Source organism: Equus quagga, chromosome 5, assembly GCF_021613505.1.
Source record: "Equus quagga isolate Etosha38 chromosome 5, UCLA_HA_Equagga_1.0, whole genome shotgun sequence".
NCBI classification, from domain to species: domain Eukaryota; kingdom Metazoa; phylum Chordata; class Mammalia; order Perissodactyla; family Equidae; genus Equus; species Equus quagga.
Window position 1 is genome coordinate 59,916,147 of NC_060271.1, and position 15,627 is coordinate 59,931,773.

General features: G+C 48.5%; 1 protein-coding gene across 3 annotated transcripts in view; it reads right to left on the reverse strand.

Moving 5' to 3' along the window:
* CNNM4 (cyclin and CBS domain divalent metal cation transport mediator 4) overlaps window positions 1–15,360 on the reverse strand; it is a 34,584-nt gene extending 19,224 nt beyond the window's left edge. For all 3 annotated transcript variants that reach the window (XR_006888696.1, XM_046662117.1, XM_046662115.1), the window contains exon 1: window positions 13,923–15,360. Coding sequence is in view for 2 of the 3 variants with exons in the window: in XM_046662117.1 (XP_046518073.1) it covers window positions 13,923–15,324 (1,402 nt within the window). In the remaining variant the exon portion in view is untranslated. The remainder of the gene's footprint in view (window positions 1–13,922) is intronic.
* Between the last annotated feature and the right edge of the window lie 267 nt (window positions 15,361–15,627).

Below are 15,627 nucleotides of genomic sequence, written 5' to 3' on the forward strand. Positions count from 1 at the left end.
GCAAAACCACAATGGTATTACCACATCTAAACATATAATTCCTTGAGATCATCAACAGCACTCTAATTTCCCCAATTTTCTTACAATAAAAAAATTTTACATCTAATTTTTACATGATTTTTTTTCTGATATTGGTAACAAAAGTGGAAAGAAGGAAATTAAGATCACTTATAACCCTGCCTTCCAAAAATGACTACCATTAACTGAGCATTCTCTTTGGTTTTTTAGTATTAATATATACAGATCAAATATTACAATATGTATTTTCGCCACAAACTGGATCATCGTATATATAGTTTTGTATCCTGCTTTTTAAATACTTTACATTCTCTGTATTTTCCCATGTCATAAAAATATTTCAAAAATTGAATGGCCTCATAGTATTTCATGGTACATGTATGTACATAGTCCCAATCCCCATTGGGCTCTTAAATTGTGCCTTTGCCCCATTTTTTTTTTTTGGCCATTATGAAGATCCTTGTAATAAATATATTTGGTTATATCTCCAAGTCCTTAAGATAGATTTCTAGAAGGAGAATCACTTGGTCGAAGGGAGGGTTTTTAAACCTTTCTTAAGTTATCCAAGGGGTGAGTTCAGACCTAATGCTGATGTCTTCGTCCTCAGTGATGTGGAAAACTCTCCTGGAGGATACAGCCAGCGGCAGTTTAGAAGGCAGGGAGGAACTACAGAACTAGAGCTATGTTACGCAGCAGAAGAAAATAAAGTGGAGAGAAGATGCAGGCCCAGCTGACAAGGCCTCCGCAAGCATGGGAAGGGCAGAGGGGGGTGATCAGGAGGCACCTCAGGGGTTTCCAGCCATCTCGTCAGCACCACCAGCCTTCTTTTGACTTTGGACTCTTCCACCAAACTGCTTCTCCCTTTAGGCTCAGTCCTCTCTTCTCAGGAGCCCCTCTGGCCTTTTCCCCTGTAATCCTGAGCCGTCTGGCCTCCGGCCCCCACCCCCCACCTAGAAGGAGCTCCTTCCTGGTTGTACCTCTCACTGATTGCCTACAGACTCACAGCTCACTTACTGCCCTGTGAGGCACTCATTCTATAGACCTGTTTGTGCAACCAGCTGATAACCTACAGACAATCTAAAAGTTGGACCATTACTAATGAGCCCACATGTCCTATGTTGGTCATGAAGATATAATCGGAAATTCTGTGAAATACTTTGCTGACATCAAGACACATTAAGACTGGAACTAGCCTTCTACTGAACTAACCTAGTAAATCTTATCTCTTTCACCAAAAAAAGAAAAAGCTTTTTTTTCTTGGTAAATTGATAACCATATATCATTTCCAAATGCTTACAAATTATTAAAATCATTCTAGGGGCCAGCCCAGTGGCATAGTGGTTGAGTTCATGTGCTCCAGTTTGGCAGCCCCAGGTTCACAGGCTCAGATCCCGCACGTGGACATACACACTGCTCCTCAGGCCATGCTGTGGTGGCGTCATACATACAAAATAGAGGAAGACTGGCAACAGATGTTAGCTCAGCGACAATCTTCCTCACCAAAAAAAAAACAAAACATAACCATCATTCTAGACCTTCATATCAAAACCCGAAGAGGGGAAAAACAGCAACATCCGACACAATGGAGGAGACATTACACGGGCTATTAGAAGTAGAAGCAGGGGAGGGGGCGAGAATATTACTTGCTACGCTCAAACTTGCTCGCCTAAACTGGGATATTAGTTTTAAGAGGAAAAAAGACAATTATTAAACAATCATTTTTCCTGCCACACAAAAAAACTAACAGGGGTATCTTGTAATATCTCTCTCAGTTGTTGTTTTTTTTTTTTAACGGCAGGAAAAAGAATTATAGACCTATCTCGCTCATAAATGTAGATGCCAAAATTCTAAATAAAGGTATTGGCAGGTCAAATCCAGTGATGCATAAAAGCAGACTACATCATGACTAAGTCAGGTTTATTCCAGTTATGCAATAAATGTATATGGGTTAACATTCAAAAATCGATCAGTGTAATTCACAACAAAGGAGATCAGTCATTCAGTCATCTCAACAGATGTTTAAAAAGCATTTGCGGGGCCAGCCCTGTGGCTGAGTGGTTAAGTTCACGCGCTGCGCTGCGGCGGCCCAGGGTGTCACTAGTTCAGATCCTGGGTGCGGACCTAGCACCACTCATCAAGCTGTGCTGAGGTGGCGTCCCACATAACAGAGCGAGAAGGATCTACAACTAGAATATACAACTACATACTGGGGGCTTGGGAGAGAAGAAAAACAGGAAGAAGGAAACAAAAAAAGATTGGCAACAGATGTTAGCTCAGGGCCAATCTTTAAAAATAAATAAATAAATAAAAAGCATTTGGTAAAATTCAACATCTATTTATTACAAAAAACTCTTAGCAAAGTAGGAAGAGAAGGAAAATTTCTTGATCTGATAAAGGAAAATCTACCAAAAACTACAGCAAAATCATACATAATGATAAATTTTGAAACATTTCCGAGACCTAATGAAACAAGGATGCTCACGTCACCATTCAACACAATCCTAGATGTCCTTCCTAGGCAGTGAAATAAGGCAAGAACAAGATATAAAATGTACAAAGCTTAGCACTCAGTAAATAAAATGGCCATTATTCACAGGCAACATAATTATGTGTAGAAAATCCAAAAGAATCTAAAATAAATTATTAGAATTAACGAGTAAATTTAGCAAGGTCACTACACAAAAACTAACTATATTTCTCTATACTTGTATGGTATAATAAATAATATATCTTCTTGCCATTTGCGACAACATGGATGGACCTGGAGGGCATTATGCTAAGTGAAGTAAGTCAGACAGAGAAACGCAAATACTGTATGATCTCACTTATACGTGAAATCTAAAAAACAAAACAAACTCATAGATACAAAGAACAAACTGGTGGTCATCAGAGAGAAGGGGGGAGGGAGGGGCGAAATAGGTGAAGGGGACTAAGAGGTACAAACTTCTAGATATAAAATAAGTAAGTCACACGGATATAATGGACAGCACAGGGAATACAGTCAACAATACTGTAATAACTGTACGGCGACAGATGGTTACTAGACTTAGCGTGGTGATCACTTTGTAATGCATATGAACGTGGAATCACTCTGTTGTATGCCTGAAACTATAATGTATGTCAACTACTTTTCAATTAAAAAAAAAAAGAATATATCTGGTCTTTGACCCTGGTTCCTCGAACAGAGATTCAAAAACCTTTGGAATTTCCTGAGCAATAGAAGTGTCTTTATAATGTTAATGGACGACTCTAGGTGGACCCTAGATAGCTTCAGGACAGGGCTGGTCCCCAGGAGAACCTGCCCTACTTTCAGGGAAGGGAAGGGGGCTGGAGATTCGATCCAATCATGTGGCCCACAACTTAACCAACCATGCCTAGGTAATGAAACATTGATAAAAACTCTGCACCCCAAAGCTCAGCAGTTTCTGGGGTGGTGAACACACTGATGGCCAGGGGGCTGACCCACCCTGACTGGATGGGGAGAGGGCTCGGAAGCTCAGCATCCCAGACAGTTCCAGCCCTCATCCTATGCGTATCCTTAAAAAGAAAACTATAACCATAAGTGTAGCACTTTCCTGAGTTATGTGAGCCATTCTAGTAAATTATCAAACCTGAGGGGAGTCATGAGAACCCCCGAATTTACGGCAGGTTGGTAAGAAGTACACAAGTGGGCGGCCCCCACCTGTGGCCGGCATCTGAAGTGAGGGCCGTCTGGAGGACTGAGCCTTAGACCTGTGGGGTCTGATGCTAACTCCGGGTGGTCAGCGTCAGAACTGAACCGTAGTACACCTCACTTGGAACAATCTGCAACAAACATTTGGAAAATAAAATTCTAAAGACACCACTTAAAATCACCAAATACCTAGGAACAAATGTAAGATGTAAGACTTCTACACAGAAAATGATGAGAACATAAGCAAATGGAGGGGTAATCATGTGCGTAGATTGGAAGATTCATTATTATTAAGATGTCAGGTCTTCAAGTTGATCCACAGATTCAATGCAATTCCACAAAATTCCCAAGCAAAAGGCTAAGAATAGTCAACCTTGAAGAACAAAGTACTTAACATTACCAGATATTAAAACTGATTATAAAACTACTGCAATTATGTCAGTGTAGTACTGGAACAAGGAAAAATAAAGAGACCAATGGAATATAAAGGCTTCCAGAGACAGATGCACGTGCCAACACCATGGCTCAGTGGGGAAAGGACAGTCTTTCAGTAAGTACTGGAATAGGTGGATATCCGTATGGATAAAGAAATGAATCTTAACCTGTAACACATCAAAAACAAAAATTCCAGAAGGATTATAGAGCTAAATGTGAAAGGTAAACAATATGGCTTCCAGAAGATAACATAGGATCCTAGCTTCCCGCCTGTATACAGGCAAAGAATCTTAAACAGGATATCAAAAGTACTAACCATATGGATGGTAAGCATATGACAATGTGCTCAACATCAATAGTCACTAGGGAAATCTGTATTAAAATCACAACGTCATACCACAGACCTACCTGACTGGTTAAAATAAAATAAAATAAACAAATAAGCAGCCGACAATACCAGAGTTACGCGGACAGGAGTGTAAACTGATACACGCACTGTAAAAAACCGACTCATCTGTGCCCATACCATGTCCTAGCAATTCTACTCTAAGGTCTATTCCCAACAGAAATGCCTACATTTAGTCACCAAAAGACATGCACAAGAGTATACTCTTAGTGCTCAACAGCCTCAAATGAAACAACCCAAATGTCCATCAACAGCACCATTGTGGGCTGTTTATACACGGAATACTAGACAGCAACAAAGACGGAGCTACGGCTGCACACAAGATGGATGAAGCTCACAACCTAACACTGAGCAGAAGGAGCCAGATACAAAAGAATGCATACTGTGTGATTCACCTTAAACCTTCAGAAACAGACTAAGTAACCCATGATGACTTTGGGGCGGGGCAGTGGCTGGGAGGTGCGTGGGGGCGCTTCTAGGGTGGTGGCACTGTTCTGCTTCTTGACTCACTGGTAGTTACACAGGGCTGTTCCTTTGCAAAAATTATAAAGTTGTACACTTAGGATTTATGCACTTTGCTTCAATGAAAAATTTACTTTGAAACAAATCTAGGTGGTTGCCAGAGGCGAGAGGTGGGGGGTGGGCAAAATGGGTGAAGGTAGTCAAAAGGTACAAATTCCAGTTAAAAGATAAATAAGTCATGGGGATATATGGTACAGCACGGTGACTATAGTTAATAATATACTGTGTTATATATTTGAAAGGTGTTAAGAGAGATCTTAAAAGTTCTCACAAGAAAAAAATTTTTATAACTGTGTGGTGATGGCTATGAACCAGACTGATCGTGATCATTTAGCAATATATACAAATGTGGAGTCACTATGTTGTACACTTGAGACTAACACAATGCACTATATATCTCAATCAAAAAAAATCTAGAATCGACAGTAAATTTTCCAGCTTGGAGTTACTGGAATATCCCAATCTTCTGGTCTCTTTCTTAATCTCACTGAAAAGTGACAGAACAGCGGCTCAGAGCTTGGCCTCTGGAGGGGAGCAGTCTGGGGTTGCCACTTGGCTGTCATGTGACTGGGAAAGAGTCAGGCTCTCTGAGCCTCAGTGCCCCATCTACAGCACTGGAGGACTAATTAAGTATTCGATAAAGGCTAACTGTTAGAGAAGGCACTTCCTTCTTCCTGCTCTACCCTCTTCCAGAGCGCTGGGTCTGGGGCACCTCCGGGGACACGGGGCCTCCTGCGGAGTCTCTGTTCCCTTGGAGCTCCCTCTTGTCTTTGCTGCTTTTCTGGCACAGCACTGAGCCGGGTGCTTCACATGCCTTCCCTCACTGAATCCTCACCACAGCTCTGTGAACCGAACACATTAACGTGAGTGACCAAATCACCAGCAAGCAGAGAAATTCTTCTGAGCCCAAGAGGCAGTCTCTATTTTGAGCCTCTCATGAAATAAACTCCACTGCATGAGCATTTACTCATTTTTAAACTCAATCTGAGGGAAGTTTGATGAGAGATGGACATCAGTTTAAAACACAGGACTCCAGGTGACTGTGCATGTGTATGTATGAGAGACAGACAGACAGAGAGAGACAAAGAGAGAGATAGAGGAGAGAGACAGAGAGAGAGACAGAGACAGACAGGCTACCTGCCTGGAGGGGTAACTGTGTGTCTGTCTGTCTGCCTGTGCGCCGGGTAAGTGCGTTTCCTGTGAGGGGAGAGTGTGCCTCTGTGTGAGCCTGTCTTTGTGTCTGTGGGGGTGGGGAGCGAGTGTGTGTGGGAGTGAGCCTGCCTGGGGTGGAAAGGGAGGGAAACTCCTTCCAACCAAGGCTCCTGGCTGCCCGCTGGCCAGAGACCAGGCGTTCCAGAGAGCCTGGGAAACCAGTCTTTCGAGAACCCTGCCCAGGTACTGGTAAACCAGCCCTGCAGCATGGAAGCAGCTCTGACTGTACCCCTCTGGGGAATGCTCCAGCAACACCAGGCTTAACCCGAAGCAAAACAGGCTGGCAGCGGCACACCCCAGCCCTCTGGGCTACCTTCTTGTCAGCCACACAGCACTGCCCAGCCCTGAGTCCGTGGAAATCCTCCCAAACGCTCCTCCCAAGAAGCCCAGGGATAAAAAAGGATTTCATTTCTTATCAGAGGAAAAATCTGAAGAGCCAATCTAAGCCGTGCTCCAAAAAAGCAGGACACAAAATTGTACGCAGACAATGATTTAAATGTGAAAATACAAATGGGCAGCTAATATGAGAGCGTGGCCACAAAAATGAAAATGGTTTCGATCTTGCTGTTTGTTACAAGATGTTTTTAACCAAAAAATAAAATTTAAAGTAAATTTCTAAAAAAGTTATTACAATAAATCAAAATATTAAAAGTGGTTCTTTCTAGGTCACAGGCTCATGGATTGTTTTGTTTAGATTTTTGTGTGTTTTCTAAAGTTCTGATGATGAGATAGATGCATCACACAATAGTCCAGACTCCAGTCTATGCAATGAGCCAGGAGTGCTTTATGTAGCCACAAAACTACAGGATGTCTTGGCACGCTCAGGGCTGACAAGGGGTAACGGAAGGCACAGGACAGGTGAGCACCTAAGGGCAGCTGTGCCTGCAGGCAGACAGAGGGACTCGGAGAAGCAGGGGAGAGGGGCCGGATCAAATGGCAGGAACAGCACCAGAAAGCTACTCCCCATCCTCTTGGCTCAGGGCCATCTTGGGCACCTCTGGGAAATTCGATAACCCTCACATCCTCATGGCAAGTTCTGCTGAAAAGTTCCAAAAATCCCTAAGACCAAAGGAAGGCTTAGAGAGAGCCAGCTGGAGGACAAGCAAGGGAACTCATCCCTCCGCGTGGGCTGGGTTGAAGAAACCTGGTGGCTCTGCGGAAATCAGTCACCAAGACAGTGACAGAAGGGCCTGGGCCATCCTCACCTTCTATACACACTCTCCCTGGCTGTGCAGCCTGTCAGGAGGGTGTCTGTTAAACGCTCTTGCTGCCCCTGCCCGTGAGGTGCCATTCCCTTCCCTCAGAGATGCCCTTGCTGTTCAACGACCCTGGCTCCTCTGTCTGACAGCACTCATGTGGGGGGCAGGGAGGGATGGAGAGAGAAGGCACACGGTCGGACCTCGAAGCCCCTCCAGAAACGGCTGAGAAGCAGTCACATCACGCAGAAGCAGTTTTACCCTAAGTTGGCGCCAAGGACGGATAAGCTCATTTCTTGTCCTGTGGTCTTGTCCCCGTTCTCGCAGAACACGAGGCACAGAAGTAGAAAATGCCATGTCTATTCACCCTGGAAGACCCAGCTGAAATGTCACCTCCTTTGGAGTGTCTTCCCAGACTTCTACTGACAAGACAGGCCTCTGCTTCTGGAAAGTCCTCTGCCCCTTAGCCATTTATCCTGTCGGACAGTTTCTGTGCACTCATCTATTTTCAAGGTTAAACATCTCTTCGATACCTCCCATCCTGACCAGAGGTGTCCAGAAAAACTCTGGAGCTGGGCTTTTCATTAAAAATATAAGATTTTTGAAAAGTAAACACCAGGATGATCTCACTATGATCTAAGAAGCTCTTATTAGGGCCGACACATAAGGCAGCACCTTCCAGTACACAAAGAAGAGCTCTAGGAAGAGAACTGTAAATGCAAGACTGGTGAAACTGCTCCCAGCTCTGGCTCCTCTGGCAAAGCCAGCCCACAGGCTGCAGATGCCAGCAAGGGGAAGAGGAGCAGCCGCCCGCAGGCCGCACTGTACGGCCCTCCCCACAGTGGCCATGCTCCGTGCCCCCAAGCACCCGCTAAAGAGAAAGAGAGGAGGAGCCTGGCCAGCGTTTTGTCAGCTGCCCCGCTGGCACCTCTACCCTAGCAGGCAGCTGCTGTCACTCTCAGATACACTTGCCCCCGGGCAGCTTCTGGAGATCAAATCACCAGCTCAGTTAGAGACCATTTCCAGGTGGCGCTATCTGAGACCAGGTGGATGGCTGCCTTCACTCCCACTCCTGAGGCTGCCCCCTCCCAGCACCTTGTGACATAACTGTCCCATCCTACAGTCTGTGCTCAGCCCTCGCCCCATCTGACCTCCCCAGAAGGCTCCCAAAACCACACCTGCTTGGCTCTTTTATCTCTCCAAGAAGCCACTTTGGCCAGGCTTCTACATGTTTCTCACGTTCTGCCTGCTCTCAGCTGACTTCCAAAGCTTTCAGCTTGGTCCTGGCCTCACTCCCAAGCCCCTACATGGGCACGTTGACCTGCACACTTGCCCAGATGGACTTCACCCTCATGCTGCTCACTGTGGTCCAGGATCAGAGGCGTGGGCATCATCCAAGAGCTTGTCAGAAATACAGACTCCAGCCACACCCCAAACCCACCAAGTTCAAATCTGCATTTTAACAAAATGCCCAGGCAGTTTGGGCCCATGTTCAAGTGTGAGAAGCTCTGGTGTACACAGTGCTGGGCACAGAGGAGTCCAAAATGGGGTCACGCCATTATTATTTACCATCACTCCCTTCCCTCCACACTCACCAACTGTCGCTGCTTCTTCCTCTCCCAACTTCCATCAAATGACATCATCATCAACCTGAATCCCAAGCTAGAAACCTCAGGTGTTCATAACTACTTCCTGGCCCTGATTTCAACATCTCTGTAATGATCAGTGAGTCCTGTTATTCTGACCTGAGAAGCATCCTCGGCCCCTCGGCACTGCACCACTGAGCAGGGCACAGCCAAGCTCTGCTGACACGTCTCTCTCCCTGGCAGACTGAGAGCTCTGTCAAGAGGGCTGTTTCATTCCTCTCTGATTTCTAACAGCTTGCACAGAGTGTGACACACAGGCTTCAAAAAACTAGATGTCTGCTGAATAAATGAAGGAGCGAATAAACAGAAGGAAAGATGATACTTACGGTGTGTCAGATGGTAGAAATCAAAACGAATGCAAAAATTATACAGTGTTTTTGCTTGACTTTGTAAAGGTGTTTCAGGAATAAAATTAAGAAGGTAAGGGATGGGGCCGGCCCGTGGCCGAATGGTTAAGTTCACGTGCTCCACTGCGGCAGCCCAGGGTTTTGCTGATTCAGATCCTGGGTGCGGACATGGCACCACTCATCAAGCCATGCTGAGGTGGTGTCCCACATGCCACAACTAGAAGGACCCGCAACTAAAAGTACACAACTATGTACTGGGGGGCTTTGGGAGAAAAAGGAAAAATAAAATCTTTAAAAAGAAAAAAAAAGAAGGGCAAATGTGGAAGGAGTTAATAAAATATTTCTAGCTTTCCCCCCTCCAATTTATAACCCACCAACTTTCTATGAGGAGCAATAACAGTTCCAAAGTCACCTAATGGATCAGTGACCCAGCTGGGCAGAGTTTAAACCAAGCTCTTTACAGGGGGCTAAATGGTTATAAAGTGGGTGGGGAAAGATAAGATGACTAAAGATGAGCTCAGTCCCTGGGAGGGGCAGAAATGTCACAGAGGGAAGGGCACTGCAGAAAGCTGAAAGCGGGGCTTCAGTGTGGGGCTTGAGCTTCTGATCTCCGGGGGAGAGTTCATCGATTATAGTACTTTGCTTCCAGAGTCTGAGAGAGCATCTGCGATAGAGGAAAAATACAGCTGAGCCAGGAAAAGTCCAAGGAGCCTTTATTCTAAGATTTCAAGCTGTAGACAAACCCAACCACAACACCCAGTACTGCAAACAGTGCTAGGCGAGGTTTTAGTCAAAGGACAAAGGTTCAAATCACACGAGCCTCTCGGTGGCCTCACTGCTCTCACCAACTAGATGGTCTTACTCCTGAGGTCCTGCAGCACCCAGCACAGGTCTTGCACACAGTACGAGGGTCAACAAATATCTAACGATAACTGTCCTGAGTTGGGAGGCGGAAGCAGCTGGGAAGCCCTAACCTCCTTGCCTTAGTCTTAGGGGGAGCTCAGACCCCCATGCCTGCACTGACTCCCCAAGCTTGTCTCTAAGTGTGCAGGAGCATATTCATGAGTCACGCTAATGAGGGAAGCTATGTAAACTCCTGATGGTCAAAGACCACTTATTCACAGAGAAACTGAGGCACAGGGAAGGGGAACCATGCATCACACTCAAGACCCCAAACTCTTTCTCAGTTGCTGAGCTGAACCATTAATAGCTACGTCATTACAAGAGCTCCTCCTGTCTTTCCTGGCGCAGCTAGGCCCCTGGAGAACAGCAGAACACCCATTTTTCTTTATCCCTTATCAGCTCCTCAAAATTCTAGCACTTCTGGAACCGGGATAACTCTCAAATCTGACAAGTCATTCATTGATTCAGTGACTTTCTCTTGAGGTTTTACGATGTGCCAAGAACCATTCTAGGGGGCAGGTACACAGGAGTGAACAAATAAGGAGCCCTGCCCTTTGGAACTTATATTCTAGTGGGAGGAGACAGACAATAAACAGCGTAGTAAATTTATAAATTACATAGTTGTTAGAAAGTGATACGTGAAAAAGAAAACTAGCACAGGGTAGGGGAGACCAGGAAGGTCAGGGTGGAATGGGGGGTTACAGTTTTAAATAGGGTGCCAGGAAGGCCTCACTGAGAAGGTGAAGTTGAAGCAGACATGAGGGAGGGGAGAGCGAGCCACAGGCATCTGGGAAAGAACATTCCAGCCCAAGTGAATAGGAGGGCAAAGGCATCAGGGTACAAGCATCCTGGTGTGTTCAAGCACAGCAAGAAGGCCAGTAGGGCTTGCCGGACAGTCGTTCATTTGTTGTTCATTAATTCATTCATTCACTCATTCATTTAACACACACTCACTGAAGACTCATCTCTTCACCAGGCACTGAGTGGCAAAACACTAATAGGCACGATCCCTACCCTCAAGGAGCTCATACGCTGTGGGCAGGAAGGAGATAAAACAACCTTAAAAGAGGATTACACTCAGAGCAGAAAGGCTCTGGCAGAGGTCAGGGCCCTCGCCCGACTTGGAGGTGCTGAATCGTCCACCGAAGCACAGGACAGACCCTCAGAGAGATGCTGGGCTAGTCTCAGCAGGCAACCCCAGCTCTGATTTTGATGCTGCCGACAACGCTGGCTGTTGGTAACCTTGCTCCCTTGTTTTTCTTGGCTAAAAAAGAAGGCTTCCAAACACCAAATTTGTAAAGGAAATCTTTTAAACTGCAGATGTGCACTAGGGGTTTGCCATGTCCCAGACAGCCTCAAACTAAAAAGGTAAATGCCAGATGGAAAGACGTGGAAGAGCCCACACTGGGGGGAGCCTGGGGACCAGGAAGTGATGATGGCTTAAAGCCCCGGGGTGTGCTCATCAGGGATGACAATATCACACTTGCAGGGCTTCCTGCTGCACTGGGTAGACCATCCATGGAATTACCAGCATCCCCTGGGCTCGGGTTTGGGCTCAGGCCGCAGGCCTCTGTTAAGGCGGAGTGTCCAGGGGACTAAAATGTGCATCTGGAGAGTTCCGCTCAGCAGAGCTCTGGCCTGAGAGATGCTAGCTCTATTTACCCAGCTTCATGAAGTGGCACTTTTTTACAAGATGAATCCAAACGTGGCCCTGTTAAGACCCAGGAAGCTCCCACCCTAGGAGAGCTGAGACCTGCTGACCAGAGGCTGGGAGCCCGGCCAAGCCAACCCATATTGCTTGGTTGGATCCAGATCTGGGCTGAAAGATGCAAACGTGCTTGCTGGGTGTGTCACCAACAATGTCCCAAAGACCAGAGAGGTGATGAGGAGGAAACGCCCTGGTGAGTCCTGACCAGGTTCCTGACCAAGCAACAAGAGAGAAGTCCTCAGAGTCAAGAGGCTGCAGAGTAGAGGTGGGGCACAAATCCACACTGCTCTTCTGTCCCAGGCTGCGGTGCCTGGGGGAAATAGCTTCCTGGGTCTGCACCCCCAAAGTTTCCCCCAGGTTATGCCATCACCACCAGATGTCCACATCCCTCCAGTTCCTGAGAAGTGAGGCCGCCTTATGGGGCTGTCTCCCACTTGGACTTATATTACTCAAGGCTTCTCTCAGCTCTGATGCTGAGATTCAGTCTGTCAAACTGAAAACAGGAGGGGACCAACCCCCGACCCTGGCCCCTACCCGAGCATCTTTTCAGACCAATTCTGGCAAGGCCAGCTCCTCCCTATTCCACTCTACTGCCCACTGACCCAGCCAGTTCCAGTCTCCCTTCCACTCACTGCTCTGGAAACAACTAACAAGGGTCCAGAGCTTGCTCTCAGCTAGGGTGCAGAAGTCGCTCCCAGGCCAACCTAGGTCTTAGTCAGCAGGAGCTCTACCTATGGGAAATGAAGCAAAGTCCCCGGGTTTAGGATGAGCTCCCTCCCCCTCCCATTCCTTTATAAAGAGCTTCCCTTTCTGCCTCCTCACTCCCTTTGGCCTAGGAGGGTTTTACTCCATAATTGGCTTGTTTACTGCCACTCTGAGAGGTGGGAGGAAAGTTCTGTTGGAAGTAAGGAAAGGGGTGTGTGCCCTGAGCTTTGAGGCTGGTGAGTAAACTCTCCAAGCGCCTCTCTAACTACCTGAGAACTGGCCAAGAACCCACGTGAGAAAAAAACACAAGGCCACGCAAGGCCGGCTGAAGATTCCAGCAGACCACAGAGGGGAAGCTTATGTTTGGCGCCTGGGAAAGACAGAACAATAACCAAAACTTAATCTGCTTGCTTCTGCTGAATAGTCAAAGCATTACTTGGCATTGTTCTGAGTGGGGAGCCAACTAGAGACCTCCCAATTCGGCTTCTGTGGGCTAGGAGCTCCAGTAACGGCATCCCCCTGCTCAAAAACTTTCCACAGCTCCAATCATACTTAGCATCCTTTCAAGGCTCTTCCCGAGGCCGCTAATGACTCAGCCTCTCGCCCCGGCACTGATGAGCAGAGCCCACACCCAGCTGAACAGGACCACTTGCTGGGCCACAAATACAGCCTTTGCTTCCCCACTCAGATCCTCTGCTCATGGGGTTCCCTCCACCTCAAGTACCAAGTCTCCCCACCTTTTAAGGCTATCCTCAAATGCTCCCTTCCCTGTGAAGGTTCTCTCAGTTCCCTAGCTCCTTCCCTGCCCCACCCCAATCAGATGCACCACTGTGCTCTCATCTCCATGCCCTGGTGCTGGCCTCATCTAAGACGTCTGCCTTACTCTGTCCTGCTTCAATAGCTCCCTGAAGCCTCGCTCTCTCCCTCCAAGGGGGCAAGTGTGTCACTCAGCTTTGATTCACCTGAAGCATAAGGCACAGTGCCTGGCAGACAGCAGATGCTTAAGAATTCTTTTTGCTGCCCCAAATGCCATTCACCTCAGAAGCAAAGGAGGTGACTGGGCAAAGGGACACTATGAGCAGCAGATGCAAAACAGGCAAGGGTACAGAGGAGTGACAAAAGTTCACCGGGAGAGCTGCGCCAGGCCTTACCCTTCTTGAACTCCTCCAGCATGGCATCCAACTTGGTGTCATGGAAGACAAAGTGCACTGGGTGGTTGTAGAAGCGGGTGATGGTCTTGAGGGGAGTACAGTCATCGGGGTCCACAAAGGCCAAGTCTTTGACATAGAGAATATCTACAATATTGGACTGCTCATCTTCAAACACGGGGATGCGGGTATAGCCGCTTTCCATAATCTCCGACATCGTGTTGAAGTCCAGGATGGCATCACTGCGGATCATGAAGCAGTCTTGCAGCTGGGTCATGATATCCTCCACAGTTTTGGTCCGTAGTTCCAGGGCACCCTGGATCATATTTAGCTCCTCTTTCACAAGGTCATTATAGGGCTCTGTCACCTTCAACATCTCCATCAGCTTCTCCCGATTGTAAACGGTGCGAATCTCCTGGCCCAGAAAAAAGTCCAGGAGCTTGCTGATGGGGAAACTGAGGGGGAAGGTGAGTAGCATGAAGAATTTGGTGATAACGATAGTGTTGGCACCCACAGCCAGCCCGTGTCGGGAGCACAGGGCCTGAGGTAAGATCTCCCCAAAGATGACAATGCCAATGGTGGAGGAGGCCACCGCCATGACTCCAGACCCAATGAGGTTGTCTAGAAGGATGGTGAGGGAGGTGTTGACCAGCACGTTTCCCAAGAGCAGCGAGCAGAGCAAGTAGTTGCCCTTGCGCCGGATGGGCTCGATCTTGCGGGCATAGCGCCTCTCCTTCTGCGTGCCACAGTTCTGCACGATGCGCAGCTCCATGGGGTCCAGGGCCATAAGCCCCAGGTTGAGGCCAGAAAATATGCCCGACAGCACTAGCAGCACCATAATGAGGAGGATGTGCAGCCAGAGGGGTAGGAACCTCCCATTCTCCTCCACCATAAAGAGCAGCGAGTCGTTCTCCGTCCACCTCTGCCAGGGCCCGTCCACTCCGGCCCGAGTGCACAGTGCATACAGCTTCATGTTCTCGCTCCTCCGGAGGAACTTAGTGAGCACCACCAGCATCCCTGACGTGTTTTCGCGGGTCACGTTGACCAGCTGCTTGACGACCAGGTCTTTGGTGAGCTCGGGGCAACTGGTAGAGTTGCGGATGGTCTCGGAGTTGTCCACCTCGGTGAAGGAGATCAGGTTGCTGGAGATAGAGCCCAGCCTCTGGCCGTACAGCCTTAGGTTCACCGTGCTGCCCTCGGACACGAAGATGATGCCTTCCTGGTTCATCCCACACGATTTGTTGCAGCTCGCCAGCCTCATGCCCAGGATCGCGCCTCGCTGGGGGTCGCCCTGGCCCCGGGCCTCCCGCGCCCACAGCAGCACCAGCAGCACCAGCGCCGCCAGGAGGAGGCGCCCTCGGGCCGGCCCGCCGCCCGGGCGCCCGCCCCCGCCCACCGGCGCCATGTTGCTCCGGCTCGGCCGCCGCCGCTCCCCGCGCCTCGCCGCGCGGCCCCGCTCGTGCCGCCGCTCCTGCCGCTGCGCCGCCGCCGAGCCAACTGCCCGGGCCGCAGGCCTGACGTCAGGTCTGCGCCCCGCCCGCCCCGCCCCGCCAGCCCACGCCCCTCATTTGCATGGGGGCCCCGCCCCCGGCGCGCGCCTCCAGCGCCCGCCCTTAAGGGGGTCCGGCGCTTAAGGTGGAGCGGCGCCCGAGCGCGGGAGCCGCGGGCGGGAGCCGCGGGCGGAAGCCGCGGGCAGGCGCCCGCCCCG